At 41.7% G+C, this 17434-nt stretch overlaps 1 protein-coding gene across 2 annotated transcripts in view; it reads right to left on the bottom strand.

Moving 5' to 3' along the window:
• Positions 1-6318, bottom strand: part of ATP6V1H (ATPase H+ transporting V1 subunit H) — a 127557-nt gene extending 121239 nt beyond the window's left edge. The window contains exons 1-2 of one of the 2 annotated variants that reach the window (XM_053558756.1): positions 6098-6318; positions 4742-4889 (exon numbers count right to left, since the gene is read on the bottom strand). In XM_053558756.1, coding sequence (XP_053414731.1) covers positions 4742-4854 — 113 coding nt within the window. In that variant the 5' untranslated portion in view covers positions 4855-4889; positions 6098-6318. The remainder of the gene's footprint in view (positions 1-4741; positions 4890-6097) is intronic. The other variant, XM_053558757.1, reaches the window with a different exon arrangement.
• Between the last annotated feature and the right edge of the window lie 11116 nt (positions 6319-17434).

A 17434-nucleotide genomic window follows, 5' to 3' on the forward strand; every position in this document is an offset into this window, starting at 1 on the left:
TCCTCACTTTCAATGCACACTTTCACTTGTGATTATTTTTCAATTTTTTTAGAGCATTTTTTGTGAAACCACAGACAAGTCAAAAATTCATGCTATTTCTTGATATGAATTCCACTGTGGAATCCACGCAGTGCATACAGCTAAAAATACCAATCAAGTGTTGTAGATGGATGTGGCCAATGAATGAACAGCAGTAGGTCAGTGGTTTGAAAAGTTCCACGGTAGTGATTTTAATCTTGAAATGAGTCACACGGGCAACCTGAGACGAAGATGTGGATAATGATGAGCTGAAAGCTGTACTGGAAGCAAATCCATCTCATCCTAAGTGTGAATTAACAGCAAAGTTTGCTGTTACTATTCCAACAATATTAAACCATTTGAAACAAATTGGCAAGGTAAAGAAGCTGGACAGATGTGTTAAGCATTTAAATGAGCATCAGAAGAGACACTGTCTCAAGGCTTGCAAGAAAAAGGCAAACCACTTCTACAACATATTGCTACATGTGATGAAAAATGGATTCTTTGTGGCACTATGACTGGATAAAGATGAAGTGCCAAAACACAGTCCAAAACTGAATATTCATCAACAAAAGCTCCTGGTGTCCAGAGCTGGTATTATCCACTACAGCTTCATGAAACCTCATCAATTATAGCAGATGTCTACTGCAACCAACTGGCTGAAACGATGAGAATGATTGGTCAAAAGAGAAAGGCCAGTCCTCTTATAAGACAACACTGTTGCACAAACAAGGCTGCTCAAGGTACAGAAGCTGGACTTAGAAACTCTTGTCATCCACTGTCTTCACCAGACTTTGCACTACCTACCATTTCTCACTCCTTGCAAGAGCAAGGAAAAATATTCAATTTTCAACCAACTGTGGAAAATGCCTTTCACGATTTCCTCGTCACTCACTCTCCAGGATACTTAGCTGCTGGCATGCGCAAGCTACCATTAAGATGGCAATACTATCAATAGTTTAGGTGCATACTTTAATTATCCTGCTTCTTGTTTGACATAATAAACTAAACTTTTAATTCTAAATCAGAAATTTCAGATGAATGAACGAACAGTAGGTCAATGGTCATTGAATGAACAGTACGTCAACAATGGGTCGTTAATAGTGACTTAATAATAAACTGAATGATCTAAGTGTAGAGAGACAGAAGTGCAGGTGCTACGACCTGGGGCTTGCTGTGGAAGGAAGAGTAAGGAGGGTGCAGGAGCGCTTAGTAGGATTGGATCTAAATATGTTTTAAATCACTCTCACAGCAATGTGAACAATTGCTCCTATGGGGGCAGCAGTGAAAGCAGAGACACGGGATGAGAGGCGGCAGTAACAGAGTGCAGGACAGAGCAGGACAGCAGCCACGAGGTGGAGAGGAGTGAGTGGTCAGATTTGGGATACGATTTGGACTAGCACTTACCGAATTATTAATGGACTGGATATGCACTATAAGGGCAATAGAAGAGTCAAGGACGACCCCTGGATTTTTGGTCTAGGAAACTGGGTGAATGAAGGAGCCACACAGTGGCCTGAGGGAGCCTGGAGGGAGTCACACTGTACTGGAACTTCCCAAGCACTTTGTGTTCCTTCCAGCAGCCCCCAGCTCCTCTGCCCAGACCACTCCTGGGAGCATATTCGCATGTTCTGTGAAAACTTCCCAGTACTCCCAACAATTATTTGCTCTTGCCCTTTGTTGTATATTTACTTTTGTTGCAAATACATACACTTTAAAGACTTTTCTAATTTAACACCATAATTTATTATTAATTAGCTTAAAGGTCTGTTTCCTCATTAGACTTAAACTCATGAGCAAGGACAGCATTCTGCAATTCTCGTATCTCAGGATATAGTTTTACTGGATCCCAGTTGGACTAAAACGTAGCCACAGCCATTCGTTTATGTACTGACTGGTTGAATTATCAAGAAAAAATTTAATCAAATATAAATATATTTTCAAATGTATTTTTCTTTTTTTGAGACAGACTCTCATTTTATCACCCTAAGTAGAGTGCCGAGGCATCATAGCTCACAGCAACCTCAAACTCAAGTGATCCTCTTGCCTCAGCCTCCCAACTAGCTGGGACTACAAGTGCCCACCATAACACCCGGCTGTTTTTAGAGACAGGGTCTCACTTTTGCTCAGGCTGGTCTCAAACTCCTGAGCTCAAATAATCCACCCACCTGGGCCTCCCAGAGTACTGAGATTACAGGCGTAAGCTACCATGCCCGGCCTAAATACCACATTTTCATAACAAGCTAATTAGTAAGGAACAAAAGCATACTGGCCTTTTGACATTAGAGAACTCTGCCACAGGATCTATCCCATCAGTATACACTGTGATACCAGACTCACTGATTATTCGTGTGTCACATCCAGTCACACTGTATCAGCTCTTTTAGGAGAGGCACATTTCACCCCTACTTGTGTCTCTATGTTCAGGCACAGAGTTAACTGGTGCACAGGTGCACACATACAGAGTGGAAGGGATTTGTAAAAGAAATCTGTAAGATGGACGAGAATAAAGGACAGAGTAGGAAAAAGCATACAACATGCTCAGTAGGCCATGAGACAGGAGGAAAAGAAGAGAAAGCAATTAAAAAACCCCATGTAACTAAAAATGCTCCCGCTGCCAATGTTAAAGCAAGTTCGGTAGGTCTGCCCCTGCTTTAGGATCAACAGTATTATTCTATTTAGGTTATAAACAGACCCAGGCTTTATAAACATGAAACTCCTTGTCCTCTAATCTAAATGTACTCTGCACTAAAGAAATGAGGAAAAAGAACTGGGAATCCTAATTTCACTGGAAATTTAAACAAATACACATGTACTCGTAAACAATTCCCTCTTCCCGTCCCTCAGTCAGTGGCCCCCATAATCCGGTTCCCTCAAGTGGGAATCCAGAAGTCCTCCTAGACTTCTCCTTCACCCCCACACAGCAACCCAGCCACTGAGACTGTCTCAAATCTACCCCATTCTATCCACGGACAGTCTCCAACTTACAAATATTCAACTTACATACAACTTGCACTAACACACAGAGGCTATTATAGATAATAGGTAAATGTACCTGTTCCAACTTATATACAAATTCAAATTAAGAACAAACCTACAGAACCTATCTAGTTTGTAACCTGAGGACTGCCTGTATTCCAAAAATCTTAATTACTTCTATAGCCTCTCCTACCTCTAAGCTTATTACCCACAAAATCACCCTTTATGCTGTCAGAACAATCCAACCAAGAGGCAAGTCTGATCATTTAACTCCCAGCCACAAGCTTCTGTGGTTTCCAGTACCTACTATTCCTTAGTCGCTAATGGTAAATGTCTCAAAAGAGTCTGAGACACACAATCCTGAATCCATCCCACTACCATTTTCATCTGTTCTATGCAGCAAGCTTCCTTACCTGCTTCACATCAACTATGGGTTTCATGGCTTATAAAACAGTGACCAGCAGGATCAATTCCAAACTCTTTACAACCACACACAGGACCTTCATAATCAGTCCCTCGCTCTCTCCAGTGTAACTCTCCTTACTGCCATCTCCAAATTACAACTCCCACCCAGCCTGCTGTTTTTGCTTCCTTTGCTCATGCTATCTGTTCTATTTGGAAGGCTGCTCCTTCTCGCCACATGGCTAAATACTTCACTCATCCTTGAAAAATCATTTTCAAGGATCATCCCCTTGAGGAAAACTTCCTGGGAGTAGGATTAGCTGTCCTTTTTCTATGCACCCCTCAGACCCAGGGCAACATTCTATTATTAGTTAACATACTGAATTAAAATGATGTGTTACTACATCTGACTTCCTTACAAGAATATAAGCTCCTTTAGGGATGGCAATCTATATATTTTTTGGTAGCCTCAAAGCCTCGAAAAATGTTTCAAAGTTGGCAGTTAATCAATAAATGTTTGATTTATATCCCTCCCAGGACAAAACAAACTACTAAATATAAAACTACCAATTCTTCAATATTTTTTAAAATGTATGTGCAAATATGAACTGAATTTCCTTGATAACTCAGTTATAAATATACCAAAATAAACAGTTATGAAGTAAAGTCCCTATGATAAAATATAGTCAGGAATAAACACTTTTCAGATAAATATAGAGTATAAAAATATCAGCATACTGGCTCAGCGCCCATAGCACAGTGGTTATGGCGCCAGCCACATAGACAGAGGGTGGCGGGTTCGAGCCCAGCCCAGGCCAGCTAAACAACTACAACAAAAAAATAGCCAGGTGTTGTGACAGGCGCATATAGTCCCAGCTACTGAGAAGGCTGAGGCAAAAGAATTGCTTGAGCCCAAGAGTTGGAGGTTGCTGTGAGCTATGATGCCCTGGCACTCTACCAAGGGCAACATAGTGAGACTCTGTCTCGGAAAAAAAAAAATCAGCATACTAAATCTTAATATACACAAGAAAGGGGGAAAAAAACATGAGTGTATTCAACATACTAATGCTTGTATTCAAATGGCCTAATACTTTTAACATGTTATTTCAGCAACAACTCTGTGGGATATGCATGTTTATTTCACATGTGCTTTACTGAACCTCAAAGAAAGAAGTACCACACTACCCCTAACTCCCTAAGATACATAATTATTCTAAGAAGGAAGTGTTTCTTCCACATTTATTAGTATTTTTCCAGTATTTCTCTCATACAAGCATGACCATGAAAAAATCTGATGCAAAAGCATATGATTATCCATGATTCACAGCAAACTGGTACTTACTGAAGATAAGACTGCCAGTTCACTTTGTTTGCCCGGACTTCTGCAGCCTTGGCAGCAATTATATTGGTTGGGACAGCAGCATCCACAGCACCTCGGATATCCATTTTGGTCATTTAAATTTTATGAACTTGAATGTTTTTCAACAGATCTTCAATAGAGATGCAAGGTGAAAAGATAATACCAGGTGTTATTTGTTAACAATTATTATTTTAATATCATCAACATTTTAATCTCCCCAGGCATTTAACAAACACTGAATTTCCTAAGTCTGAAAAGCCCTACCATTGTATTCCAAATCTTGTCTGCTAGTCGATAAAAGAGTTGTCCAGGCTTTTTTTTTTCCCAGGAAAGGTTTTTTAAATTATTGGCACTAATATGTAGCAAGATTCTTTTAAATGGCTGTTTAACGTACTGAAATTGGAAATCATGAGTAAATAGAACAGGCATACAAAATAGAAAAAATATTTAAGTTTATACAATTGGCATTAACTTTCTCTTCTGAAAGAAAAAAAATAAGAACTTGTATAGTACAGATAAGGCCACTTTATAAACTTTTACTAAGTATCATTTTGCACTGACGTTAAAAATTTTAAGTCCTCCCTAAAATTACTCAAATAAAAATAGACAAAATAGAAACATAATTTCTCAGAAGACAGTGCTTTCCTTTTCAAACAAAATCCGTAACACTTTTGAAATCAATTTGAGGGAAACTTTAGAACAAATAACTATTCTAATTTAGGTAAACCAACAATAAGAGCCTGACAACAAGAACCCACAATAATAAACTTCTATGTAATTCTCACTCCTAAATTTACAGATAAAAAGCTTAAGGTTGATTTTATCACAACACGAAATATAGGTCCCCGTTAGAAACTATTTGCCAAGGCCCCACAGAAGCTAAAAGCTATACCCAAAATTCTATTCCGTTTCCCAGTGCCCTTAGTGGATAGGAACTCACTGTATCTGAGGATCTGCTGTCTAAACAAGCAAGAGCAGCACGGACGGGCAGGCCCAAGTCTAAACAGGCTCCATCCAGGCCAGGCTAGAAGGCTGGAACTAAGCAGGCTCAGCGCCCGCGACCTTCTGGGGGTACCGCAAGACGTCTCGAGACAGTTACCAAGTCTCTGAACAACTCGCACCCTCAGCAAGCCGGGGCCTCGGCCCACTTTTCACCCGTCTCCTGCCCACCCCTCCCGTTACTTCTCCGGGGGAAGGTTCTGCAATTTCGTAAATCTGCCTGAGGCCTGGAAAGAGAGAAATCTGGCAACCCGGGGCCGAAAAAGGGCAGGAAGGGGCTCGGGCGGCGCGAGGCCTGCATGCACCGGCGGAGGTGAAGAAGCCGCAAGGTCGCCTCACCTGGTCCAGACGCGAGACGACGCGACCCGGAGGCGGTCGCACTTGGTGAGCTGGGGAGACCCCACAGCGCACCGCAAGGAGGCGGAAAGGGGGCGGCGGGGCGGGGCGCGGGGGCCACGGCCGGGCTGCGGCGCCGAGTCGGAGCCAGGTCCCGAGGCCTAGACAACGGCGGGGCCGAAAGGGAAGCGCTCGCCCGAACTGAGGAGACGTTGAGGACAGCGCAGGAAAGGAAGCCGGAGAGGCCGAGTAGAATGACAGGAGCGCCGGTCACGTTACCCGAGGCACGTGACCGCCGCGGAAGGCGGAAGCCGGGAAGGTCCAAAACAGCCGGGGGAGCGGCGGGCGTTGCGCTGAGAAGGGGCTTGGTCCACACCGGCCGCTGGAGCCTGGGGGCCGCGACTTAGGCCCCAGAAGGGACGCGTGACTCGCACGGGGCCAGCAGTGCAGCACGGAGGGGCAGAACCGGCGGGCGCGGGGGGCCGGCACCCCCAAACCGAGCGCCCGGATGGGGCAGGCGAGGACCTGTGCCAGAAGGAGCTGCAGAGGCCAAAACTTTACCGTAACCGCATTCTGTGTTAGCTCAAGGCAACCTAATAAAAAAATTTTTTTTAATGTAATTCAATTTATTTTCATTCCTCTTCTTATTTGTTGGCTTTTTGTTGTTGTTGCAGTTTCGCAGGGGCTGGGTTCGAACTTTCCACCGTCGGTACATGGGGCTGGCACCCTACTGGCTGAGCCACAAGCACCACCCAACCTAATAAAAATTTTATTCCTTGTTATTTAATTCCTCATTTGGGGAGAAATTAAATTCAATTTTTAATTTTAGTTTAACTTTTTTTATTTTTTCTTTCTTTTTTATTTTTTATTTATTTATTTTTTGAAACAGAGCCTCCCTTTGCCACCCTAGGTAGCACGCCAGTGGCATCATAGCTCACAGCAATCTCAAACTCCTGGGCTCAAGGGATCCTCTTGCCTCAGCCTCCCAAGTAGCTGGTATTACAGGCATCCACCACAAGCCTGGCTGTTTTTCAGAGATAGAATCTCGCTCTTGCTCAGGCTGTTCTTGAACTCCTGAGCTCAAGCAATCCATCTTTCTCAGCCTCCCAGAGTGCTGGGATTACAGGTGTTAGCCACCTCACCCGACCTACTTTAACTTTTCTTTTTGTGATTGGGGGCAACAACACAGGAAAGGTTGAGAATCGCTGCTTTAAACAAAGGATTTCTGATGATATTTGCTTCCTAAGGCTAAAAACAGAAATTCATTCTTTCTCTCTTCTAGAGGCAGAAGTCCAAAATCAAGGTGTGAGCAGAGCCACACACCCTCCCAAGGCTCTGGGTGAGAATCTGTTCCCTGCCTCTTCCAGCTCCCAGGGCCTCCAGCATTAGTAGCTGCTGCTCTCCAATCTCTGCCTTCATAGTCACATGCTTCCTCCTCTTCTGTCTCTTCTGAGGTCACTTCCCGAACTTAGGGCCCAGCTGGATAATTCAGGATGATGTGGAGATCCTTAATTGTATCTGCAAAGATCCATTTTCCATACTGGTAGAAAGAGCAGCCAGGCCACATAGCTCTTGACTACTGACTATGGCATTTGAGAAAAGGAGATCAATATTCAATAGGCTGGTCAACTCCAATTTTGTTCTAAAACATCTATACAGTAGAAACTTCCGGGCGGCGCCTGTGGCTCAGTGAGTAGGGTGCTGACCCCATATACTGAGGGTGGCCTGTTGGAACCCAGCCTGGCCAAACTGCAAGAAAAAGTAGCCTGACCTTGTGGCGGGCGCCTGTAGTCCCACCTACTTGGGAGGCTGAGGCAAGAGAATTGGCTAAGCCCAAGAGCTGGAGATTACTGTGAGCTGTGACACCAAGGGCAACAAAGCGAGACTCCATCCCTAAAAAAAAAAAAGAAAGAAACCTCAAGTCAGAGAAAAAAGGAAAACACAGGAGAAAGGCAAAATAAGGAATCTCCACAGGAATTTGATGTGGACATACTTTCTGGAGATCAGCATTCAAAAGCTACTTTGGCAAATACAGGTCCTAAAAAACACTACACAAAGGTAGGAAGGTCTTATCTGGACTGCAGCTAGACTCCCTGATTTGTCAGGACTCATGTGTCACCCAGGGCTGATTCTCAAGAGTTTGTAATGCAGTAAGTCATGGACAAAATGCATCTCCCCAGTACTCACATGTTGAAGCTCCAAGCCCCAATGTGACAATGTTAGGAGATGGGGCCTTTGGGAGGTAATTAAAGATAGATGAAATCATGAGGGTGGGGGCCCCATGAAGGGATTTTTGTCTTTATAAAAGAAGACCCCAGAGAGGGACCCATCTCTCCCTCCACAAGCACAAACCCAGGGGAAAGGCTAGAAGGCAGGAAGAAAGCCCTCGCCAGTACCTGGCCATGCTTGCACTCTGATCTTAGACTTCAGCCTCCAGATGAGTGCAGTGTCTGTTGGTTAAGCCACCTGCACTACAGTATTTGTTTGGGTAGCTTGAGCACACTAATCACAATACAAGTGAAGCTTCTTAATCTGACCCCAGAACAAAGTGTGAATAAACATCACTTACGACAGAGGAACATTAAAACCCCCATAAACAAACACAAAACATAAGGGAAAGGCTGCTTAATCTCTCTCACTCAGTTGGAGACACATTTATTGGGTGACCCAAACTTGCCAGGCATTCTTTGGGATTTCTTTAGTTTCTCAAAGTCGAGGTGAGAAGCACAGACTCAGGGAGATAATCCAGTAAGAGCAATAATGGACATGGGTCTACCCGGCTGGGAGGCTGGGACAGGAAGCTGCTGTCCACAGACAGGAGGGGCAGGTGGGGCCCCTCAGAAGGTCTGATGCTTGCACTCATCTTGGACAAGGCAGGTGATCAAGAAACAGGTGAAAGGCATTCCAGGAAGAGAGAGAAAGAGTCTCAAAACCTGCAGGAATCCCTTATTTCTACACCTGACCCACTTGCCAACATGGTCAGTTTTAAGATGAAATAGTTTGCTTTATGGTAAGAAAAATCCAGAGCAGAAGGTCTCACTCATAACATAGAAGATAAAAATTGATCTTGTGGAGGTAGAGAGTAGAAAGGTGGTTAACAGAGGTGGGAAAAAGAGATAAAGTTAGGGGAGGGAGAGATAAAGAAGGATTGGTTAATGGGACAAAATACAGTTAGATAGAATAAAATTGTGTGTTCAGTAGCACAGAAGAGCAACTATAGTTAATAAAAAGTTCTGTGGCACTCTGGGAGGCCGAAGCAGGTGGATCACTTGAGTTCACAAATTCAAGACCTTCATAAGCAAGAGCAAGAACTCATCTCTAACATGCACTAGAATGTTTATCACAGCTCAGTTTATAATCACCAAGATGTAGAAACAACCCAGTGCCCCTTGACCCATGAATGGATAAATAAACTGTGGTATATGTGCACCATAGAGTACTATTCAGCCATAAAGAAAGATGGAGACAGGTGGCGCCTGTGGCTCAGTGAGTAGGGCCCCGGCCCCATATACCGAGGGTGGCGGGTTCGGGCCCGGCCTCGGCCAAACTGCAACCAAAAGATAGCCGGGCTTTGTGGTGGGCACCTGTAGTCCCAGCTGCTCTGGAGGCTGAGGCAAGAGAATTGCGTAAGCCCAAAAAGCTGGAGGTTGCTGTGAGCTGTGTGACATCATGGCACTCTACGGGCTGCAAAGTGAGACTCTGTCTCTACAAAGAAAAAAAGAAAGAAAGAAAGAGACTTCACATATTTGTATTAACTTGGAAGGATTGGGAGAACATCCTCCTAAGTAACGTATCACAAGACTAGAAAAGCAAGCATCCAATGTACTCAATATTAATATCAAACTAGTAGATGAACAACTAGATGCCTACATAAAAACATAGTTAAATTCAAGAAACGGGAGAGGGAAGAAGTGTGGTAAAGCTCTCACCTAACGGCCTAATGTACGTGGCGCACCTCTGGGTGAAGGGCTCAACTACGACTTGGAATTCACCTAACAAATGCAAACTATGTGACCCAATCGTATGTACCCTTATAGTAATCTGAAATTTTAAAATATACACGTAAATTTTATATGTTCGTATATATATGAGCGATTTACAGTATTCTCTTTTGCGGGCTTCTCTATCACTTTTTTTGTGATGTACTTTAAAACACAAAAGTTCTTAATTCTGATGAAGTCCAATTTTTCTTGTGTCATTGTGCTTTTGATATCACATCTAAGAAGCCCTTACCTGATCCAAGGTCACAAAGATTTACTCTTATGTTTGCTTCTATGAGTTTTATAGTTTTAGCCCTTCCATTTAGGTAGATAACATCTGTGATCCATTCTGAATTTTTGTACCTAGTTTGGGGTAGAATTCCAACATAATATTACTGCATGTGGATAACTAGTTGTCCCAGCACCATGTGTTGAAAAGACAGTTATTTCCCCCATTGAATTGTCTTGGCACCTTGTCAAAAATCAATTGACCATAAGCGTATAGACTTATACTGTGTAGATACTATTCCATTGATCTACACACCTATCCTTATGCCAATAACTGTACAGTCTTACTGTAGCTTTGTAAATTTTGAATTGGGACACATGAATCCTTCATTTTTTTTTAATATAGTTCTGGATATTCTGAGTCCCTTAAAATTTCATATGAATTTTAAGATCAACTGTCAACTTCCGTAAAAAAAAAACAGGGAGCTTGGTTGTTAATGGGGATTAGGTTGAGTCTGTAGAGCAATTTGGGGGGACCCAGAATTGCTTTACAACAGGGAACTTCTCTAGTTCATACTCCCTGGTAATACATATCTGGGGCCCTTACCCTTGTGCACCAAATCCAACAGAAACCACTTGGACCTTAATCACAGCTTGAGAGAAAGGTATTCTACTTTTCTGCACTCTATTTAATAATCTTATATTTATAAAGCAGGTTATAAATATGAAGTGTGGTGTTAGAAGCCAATTCTTGGCTCACTCATTAGGTGGGTGAAAATCAATTTAATTCCATATGATGTAAATAAAAAGTATGACAATCCTTGATTTTAAATTTGGGTATGTGTTTATCGTACATATAAGTTTCTAGCTACAAAGCTGACTGCTATGAAAATGACCTTTTAAGAAACTTGGAAACATTAAGCAAACCATCTGCCTGTCAGTTGCATAGCCCAAGATTGCCAAATGCCATTACCTATCACACACCACTAACACATAATTTTTCCAAACAAACTATTTAATTTTATCATATATACTAAGGTGTACATCACTCAAATCATCCCTTTCTGTTCTGATTTACAGTTACCTTTAAATTACAGATACATGAAAGGAATGTGGCTCGTGCTTGTAATCCTAACGCTTTGGGAGGCCAAAGCAGAAACACAGTGAGATTGTGACTTTACAAAAACAAATTTTTTTTTTAATTAGCCAAGTGTGTTGACATGCACCTGTAGTCCCAGGGACTCTAGAGGCTGAGGCAGGAGGATCAGAAATCTGAAAGTTGGAGGATCTCTTGAGCCTGGGAGTTGGAGGCTACAATGAGCACTCCAACCTGGGCAACAGAGAAAGAAAGAAAAATAAATAAATAAAACATTTCCACCTTTAGACGGCACTCATAATATACAGTACTTAGACATTCAAAATAAGCAGCTCTACCAGGAATAGAACATTAAAGATCTGTGGATAAGCTACTGATCTAAAAAAAGATAATCCCTTTCCTTTGATTAGTGTTTAACTTTCCAGGGCAGCCCCTGGCAGACTCAAGAGATGGCCCAGCATTAGCCAAAGGGAGAGAAACAGAGTGGATCTTGCACTAATGTTGGTAAAACCTGGCACCAGGACTCATTGGGGGCCTTTACTGCAGAAACATGTCCAGGCTTTCCCAAGACCACCAAGAGTGCCTTCAGAAACATTCCTCCAGGCCATCTGTGTGGACACAAGTTCTGCTTCGATTTCAGACCAGGAGATACAATGTAAACATTCGCCAAACCACAGAAAATGGAGGGGACCCCAAGGCTGTGCCTGATGTCAAGGTAAGATGATCTCCACAATCCATGATTCTTTCTGGGCAAGGGAAAAGGTTAATCCAGAAAGAATACAAAACCATAAGCAAACTTTAGTGCCATCACTCACTGAGGCACTATCTTATTGTTTGCTCAAAGTGTTTTCAAATCAACCCCAAGAGCAATCCAGCACCTTGATGATAACTACCTGACGGATACAGTTTCCTCCAAACGAAACAGCTTAGTTTACCAGACAGGTGATCACTGATTGCTTTTCTTTCTCTTTGCTTATTTCAGGAGATAATGTTTGAGAAAGCAGCAACTCTAGACAAAGATTTTGTAGTTACTAGTATTAGCCCTTAAGATGTTTTTATCTGATGTAAGTATCACATCCTATATGCAATGAAAAAAAGAAAAAGCATAGACTGTTTTCTACAAAAATTCCAAGAGGAAAAAATTGATAAGCCAATACTTAGGATGATAAGAACATTAAGGAGTGTTTTTGCTAAAACCAAAATTTCCTAAGGTGAATTTTCTAAGCTTGAGTTTCTATGACTAGGTAATAATATTATTTCTCCAAAGAGTGACAATTTTCCAACTTAACATTATGTGTATCTTTGAAGAAAGTACAAATTAAGTCTGTAAATCCTCTTATCTATTAATAGAACTGTCTCTTAAAAGGCTATTTGTGGGCTAGGCACAGTGGCTCATGCCTGGAATCCTAGCACTTTGGGAGGCCAAGGCGGCTGGATTGCTTGAGGTCAGGAGTTCAAGACCAGCCTAAGCACGAGGAAGACACTGTCAATACACAAAATTTAAAAAATTAGCCTGCTATGGTGGCATGTGCCTCTTGTCCCTGTTACTTAGGAGGCTGAGGAAAGAGAATCACTTAAGCCCAGGAGTTTGAGGTTACAGTCAGCTAAAAAGGTTACTTGGTATAAGGGTTGGGGGGAACGTGTCTTAATGTCTAATAAACAATAAGCAGAGCTCAGAATCATCCTACAGCAAACCTACCCAAATACCTTAACACCAGAAAAATTCACCTGTTCCTATGCCACGTCTCATTTCATGATATCAATCATTATTTATTTACAAATTCTCTGTTTAAAATTCATTAGTTGTCCCCTTTTTCCTGTAACCAATTGGTACATGCAGAAGAAAAGTTGTTTTTTAAAAAGTCATGAAGAAGTTTTTCCATAGAAAGGCACTGACATTTGCTTTTGAGCTTTTGAACATTGTGAACAAATAACATAACTTTCCACACCCCCTGTCGTCATATAAGCACCAAGAGTTTAGGAAACTAGAATGAAATAAGATGTAGTGGACAGGAGTCTTTAATTAATGGGCATCTAAGGTAAGATGTACATAAGAGATAATTCTAAAATGTAGCATTTAGAGGCTACCCTGAGGAAATAGATAGCAACAACAAATCTAAGGAAGACATGAAATAATGTTTAAGAAAGTGCAGAAGCAGAAAGAGGGTACAAGGGCTAAAACGTGTGTCAGTGTCCAGGGGCCAATGAGAAAACCTCAAAAAAGTCTCAACCTAAGCCTCACACTTATACAAAAATTAATCCCAAATAAATCATGGGCTCAAATGTAAAACAATAAAACTTTTAGGAAAAAGTGGGAGAAAATCTTTGTGACTTAGTGCTAGGCAAAGAGTACTTAGACATCAAAAGCATGATCCATTAGAAAAAAAGAAAATCAGTAAATTCACGCTTATCAGAATTTTAAAGCTTTTGCTCTGCCAAAGAGACTATTTAAAAAATGAAAGACAAGGTATAAACTGCAAGGGAATACTTCCAAACCCTGTATCTGCCAAAGGCCTTGAATCTGGACTAAAGAATTCTCAGAACTCAAAGAGTAAAAATGAACAGTCCAGCTAGAATATGGTCAAAGGAAGTGAACAGACATTTCCCTGAAGGGCATGTACAAGTGGCAAATAAATGCATGAAAGAATATTCAGCATCATTAGCCAGAAGGGAAATGCAAATTAAAACCACAGGGAACCACAGCTACACAACTGGCAGAATATCTAAAATGGGAGAAAATGGTGGCTATAAAAATGGCTAGAATGGCTAAAATTGTGTAAACACCAACTACTAATAAGGATGCAGAGAAACTGGGTCACTCAGCAATTGCCAGTAGGAACGCAAAATGGTATAGCCAGACTGAAAAATAATTCAGCAGTTTTCTAAAAGCCAAATATGCAGCCACCGGCAATTTCACTACTGGAATGAAAACCTCCATCTACACAAACACTGCACAGCAACATCCACAGCAGCTCCCTCATCACCGTCAAACACAAGATACAGCCCTGAAGCCTCTGAAGGGGAAAATGATTAACGAACAGTGGCACATCCCTCGTGGAATACTGGGAAGCAACGAAGAGGAATGAACTGCTGACCAATGAAACAGCTCAGGCGGATCTCAAGGAAATGACACTGAGTGAAGGAAAGCCAACCCCCAAAGGTCACATCTGTATGATTCCCTTTATAGACCATTCCTGAAATAAAATTATACTCAAGGAGAACAGCTTGTGGTTGCCAAAGATCAGAGATAAACAGGCTGGTGGATGTAGTGACATAGGGCCACTATGTTAGAGGGAGCCGTGTACGGCTGGAACAGTTCTGTGCCTTGACTGCAGCAGCATTACACATGTGACTCGTGCCATGTGATGAAATTGCGTAAATGTCTACACACGCCTATGCCACAAATGAATGCGTGGAATGCTTGTGAAATCCGAATAAGCTCCGTGAACGGGAGGATGCAAATTTCCTGGCTTTGATATCATGCTTTAATTACGCCGTCTCCATGGGGAAAACTGGGTAAAGGGTGCATGGAGCCAGCCTGTCCTTTTTTTTTTTTTCTTTTTAACAACTTCCTATGAGTTTATCACTATTTGAAAGTAAAGTTTTTAAAAAACAAAAAGCCCAAAACCTCCAAAGGCTAATTAGACTGACAGCATGGACACATGAGTTACCTACATCCTGCTACTTCCAGCTGTTCTTCTCATCTGGATTCTTAGGTCAGCAGCACCAACGTGGTCAGACCCATTTTAGTGATCAGGAAACAAGTTTGGACTTACTGTTGGTTACATACGTGAAGTCAGTGGAGCAGTGATTGGAACTTAGATCTTCTGACACTGATTTCAACACTAATTTGTTAGCCTCTGACCTAGAAAGTGAACTGTCATTTCCTGGGCTTGAAAACCAGCCTTCTCAATGGTACTTTCTCTCCCATGCATTTTGCCCAGGATACTCCAACATGGGCCACTGAGTTACTACAAAATAAAGCAATACCTCCCCCACACACACACACTTGCATGTGTCTTTGTCAACATTTTTGCTTCCTTCCGGGGCAGAAAGAGCAAATGGGAGCCAGAGTGTACTCAGGGCAAGTCTTCCTAGACAACAGACAAGAGAAAGAGAAAGCATTATCACCACTCTGGGAGAAGTCAAATCCACCGATACAGATACATGTATGTGTGTGCGTTCTTTTTAAGTAATCAGTGTGGTCAGAACTTAGACAAGAGAGTTAATTCCACAAAATTCTTCTTTAGTTCATTCCATTGTAAATGTCCTTCTAACAATGTGGGCTTCTGCATGCTCTACTATTTCAGACATGTGATCCCTTGAGAAGCTGATCAAAGCCCTTCTTTTGAAACTTTTTTTGTTTTGTTTTGTTTTTGAGATAGAGTCTCAACAGTGACAGAGTATGTCACCCTTGGTAGAGTGTCGTGGCATCACAGATCACAGCAATTTCCTACACTTGGGCTTAAGTAATTCTCTTGCCTCAGCCTCCCAAGTAGCAGGGAGTTCAGGCACCCGCCACAACGTCCAACTGTTTTCTTTTGAGACTTCATGTACAGAAAGGAGAAAAATAAATCTCAAGGCACCAAAGAGCAGCTACAAAGACAATGGAGCCCTGTGTGATGAAAAGGATAAAAGAAAGAAAGGAAAAAACATATTAGTAATAAACAACTGAGCTTCTGGTATTCAAACCTTAACATTAATTCATTCAGAAGACAGAATTACCCTGGCCTGCCTCCATTTATGAAAAAGGTTGCTGAGAAGAATAAAATTGTTTCTTAGCTTTCTGAAGACCCTCTGAAAACAATTCCACAGTAATTAGCTTAACACTTGAGAAGTTCACAAACCCATTTAGGAAAAGGCTCATTTGCAAGTCCGCCATGTTTCTCTCTGCCATAGTCAACATTCACATTCAATGGAAGTTTCTCCAGAACCTACTGTAGGATCTTTCCAGACACTGCGATGGTTGTATGTCTCCATAGGCACCAGACTCAGGACCTTGGGTCCTCGCTGAGTCACATTTACGTGGCCTTCCTTTAGTGGGGACCATGAAGAAAACCTTGAGTATGGTCTGTGGAAAAGTGAAAAGGGCTCTTCAACAATTCAGCCTCTAGCTCACAGATCCCAGGACAATCCATATGACATTAAGAAGAAAACAAGGAGAACGGATGGAGAGAGGGACCGATAGGGTGACCATAGTTAAGACAGGTTGAGTATCCCAGTCTGAAATTTCAAAATCCAAAATGCTCCAAAATCTGAAACTTTTCAAGTGCCAATACAATGTGCAAACAAAAGCCTCATTGGAGCATTTCCATTTCTGATTTCAGATTTTCAAATTTGGGATGCTGAACCAGTAAGTAGAATACAAATACTCTGAAATCCAATAAAATGTGAAATCGAAAACACTTCTGGTCCCAAGCATTTCAGGTAAGGGTAATAATGCATTGAATGTTTCAAAATTGTAAAAAAAAAAAAAAAAAAGTAACTTTTAAACTTTCTCACCACGAAAAAAAGTAGGTACAGTGATTACTATGTTAATTAGCTTAATTTAAGCTTCCTACAATGTATACAACTATCAAAACATCATATTGTACCCCGTAAGTATACATAATTATGTGCCAATTAAAAATAAAGAAAAGGCAAAACGAAATAAAAATAAACTCAAATACTGTGTCAGCTAGTCATAAAAGCTGCTCCTTGTCATCCCAATAGCTTTCCTTATTTAACTAACTTGGACGATCTCATAACATAGCATCTAAGATACCAGCTAATGCCTTTCAAAATAATAATAAATGAAATGGTGATGGATTTAAAAGTGAATGGCAAAAGGCAACCTCTAAGATCTCTGATATAATTTCCATAAAATTTAAGAAATGAGGCTCGGCACCTGTACCACAAGTGGCTAGGGTGCCAGCCACATACACCAGAGCTGGTGGGTTCAAATCCAGCCTGGGCCAGCTAAACAGTGACAACTACAACCGAAAAATAGCTGGACATTGTAGTGGACGCCTGTACTCCCAGCTACTTGGGAGGCTG

This window comes from Nycticebus coucang, chromosome 13 (genome assembly GCF_027406575.1).
Source record: "Nycticebus coucang isolate mNycCou1 chromosome 13, mNycCou1.pri, whole genome shotgun sequence".
NCBI lineage: Eukaryota > Metazoa > Chordata > Mammalia > Primates > Lorisidae > Nycticebus > Nycticebus coucang.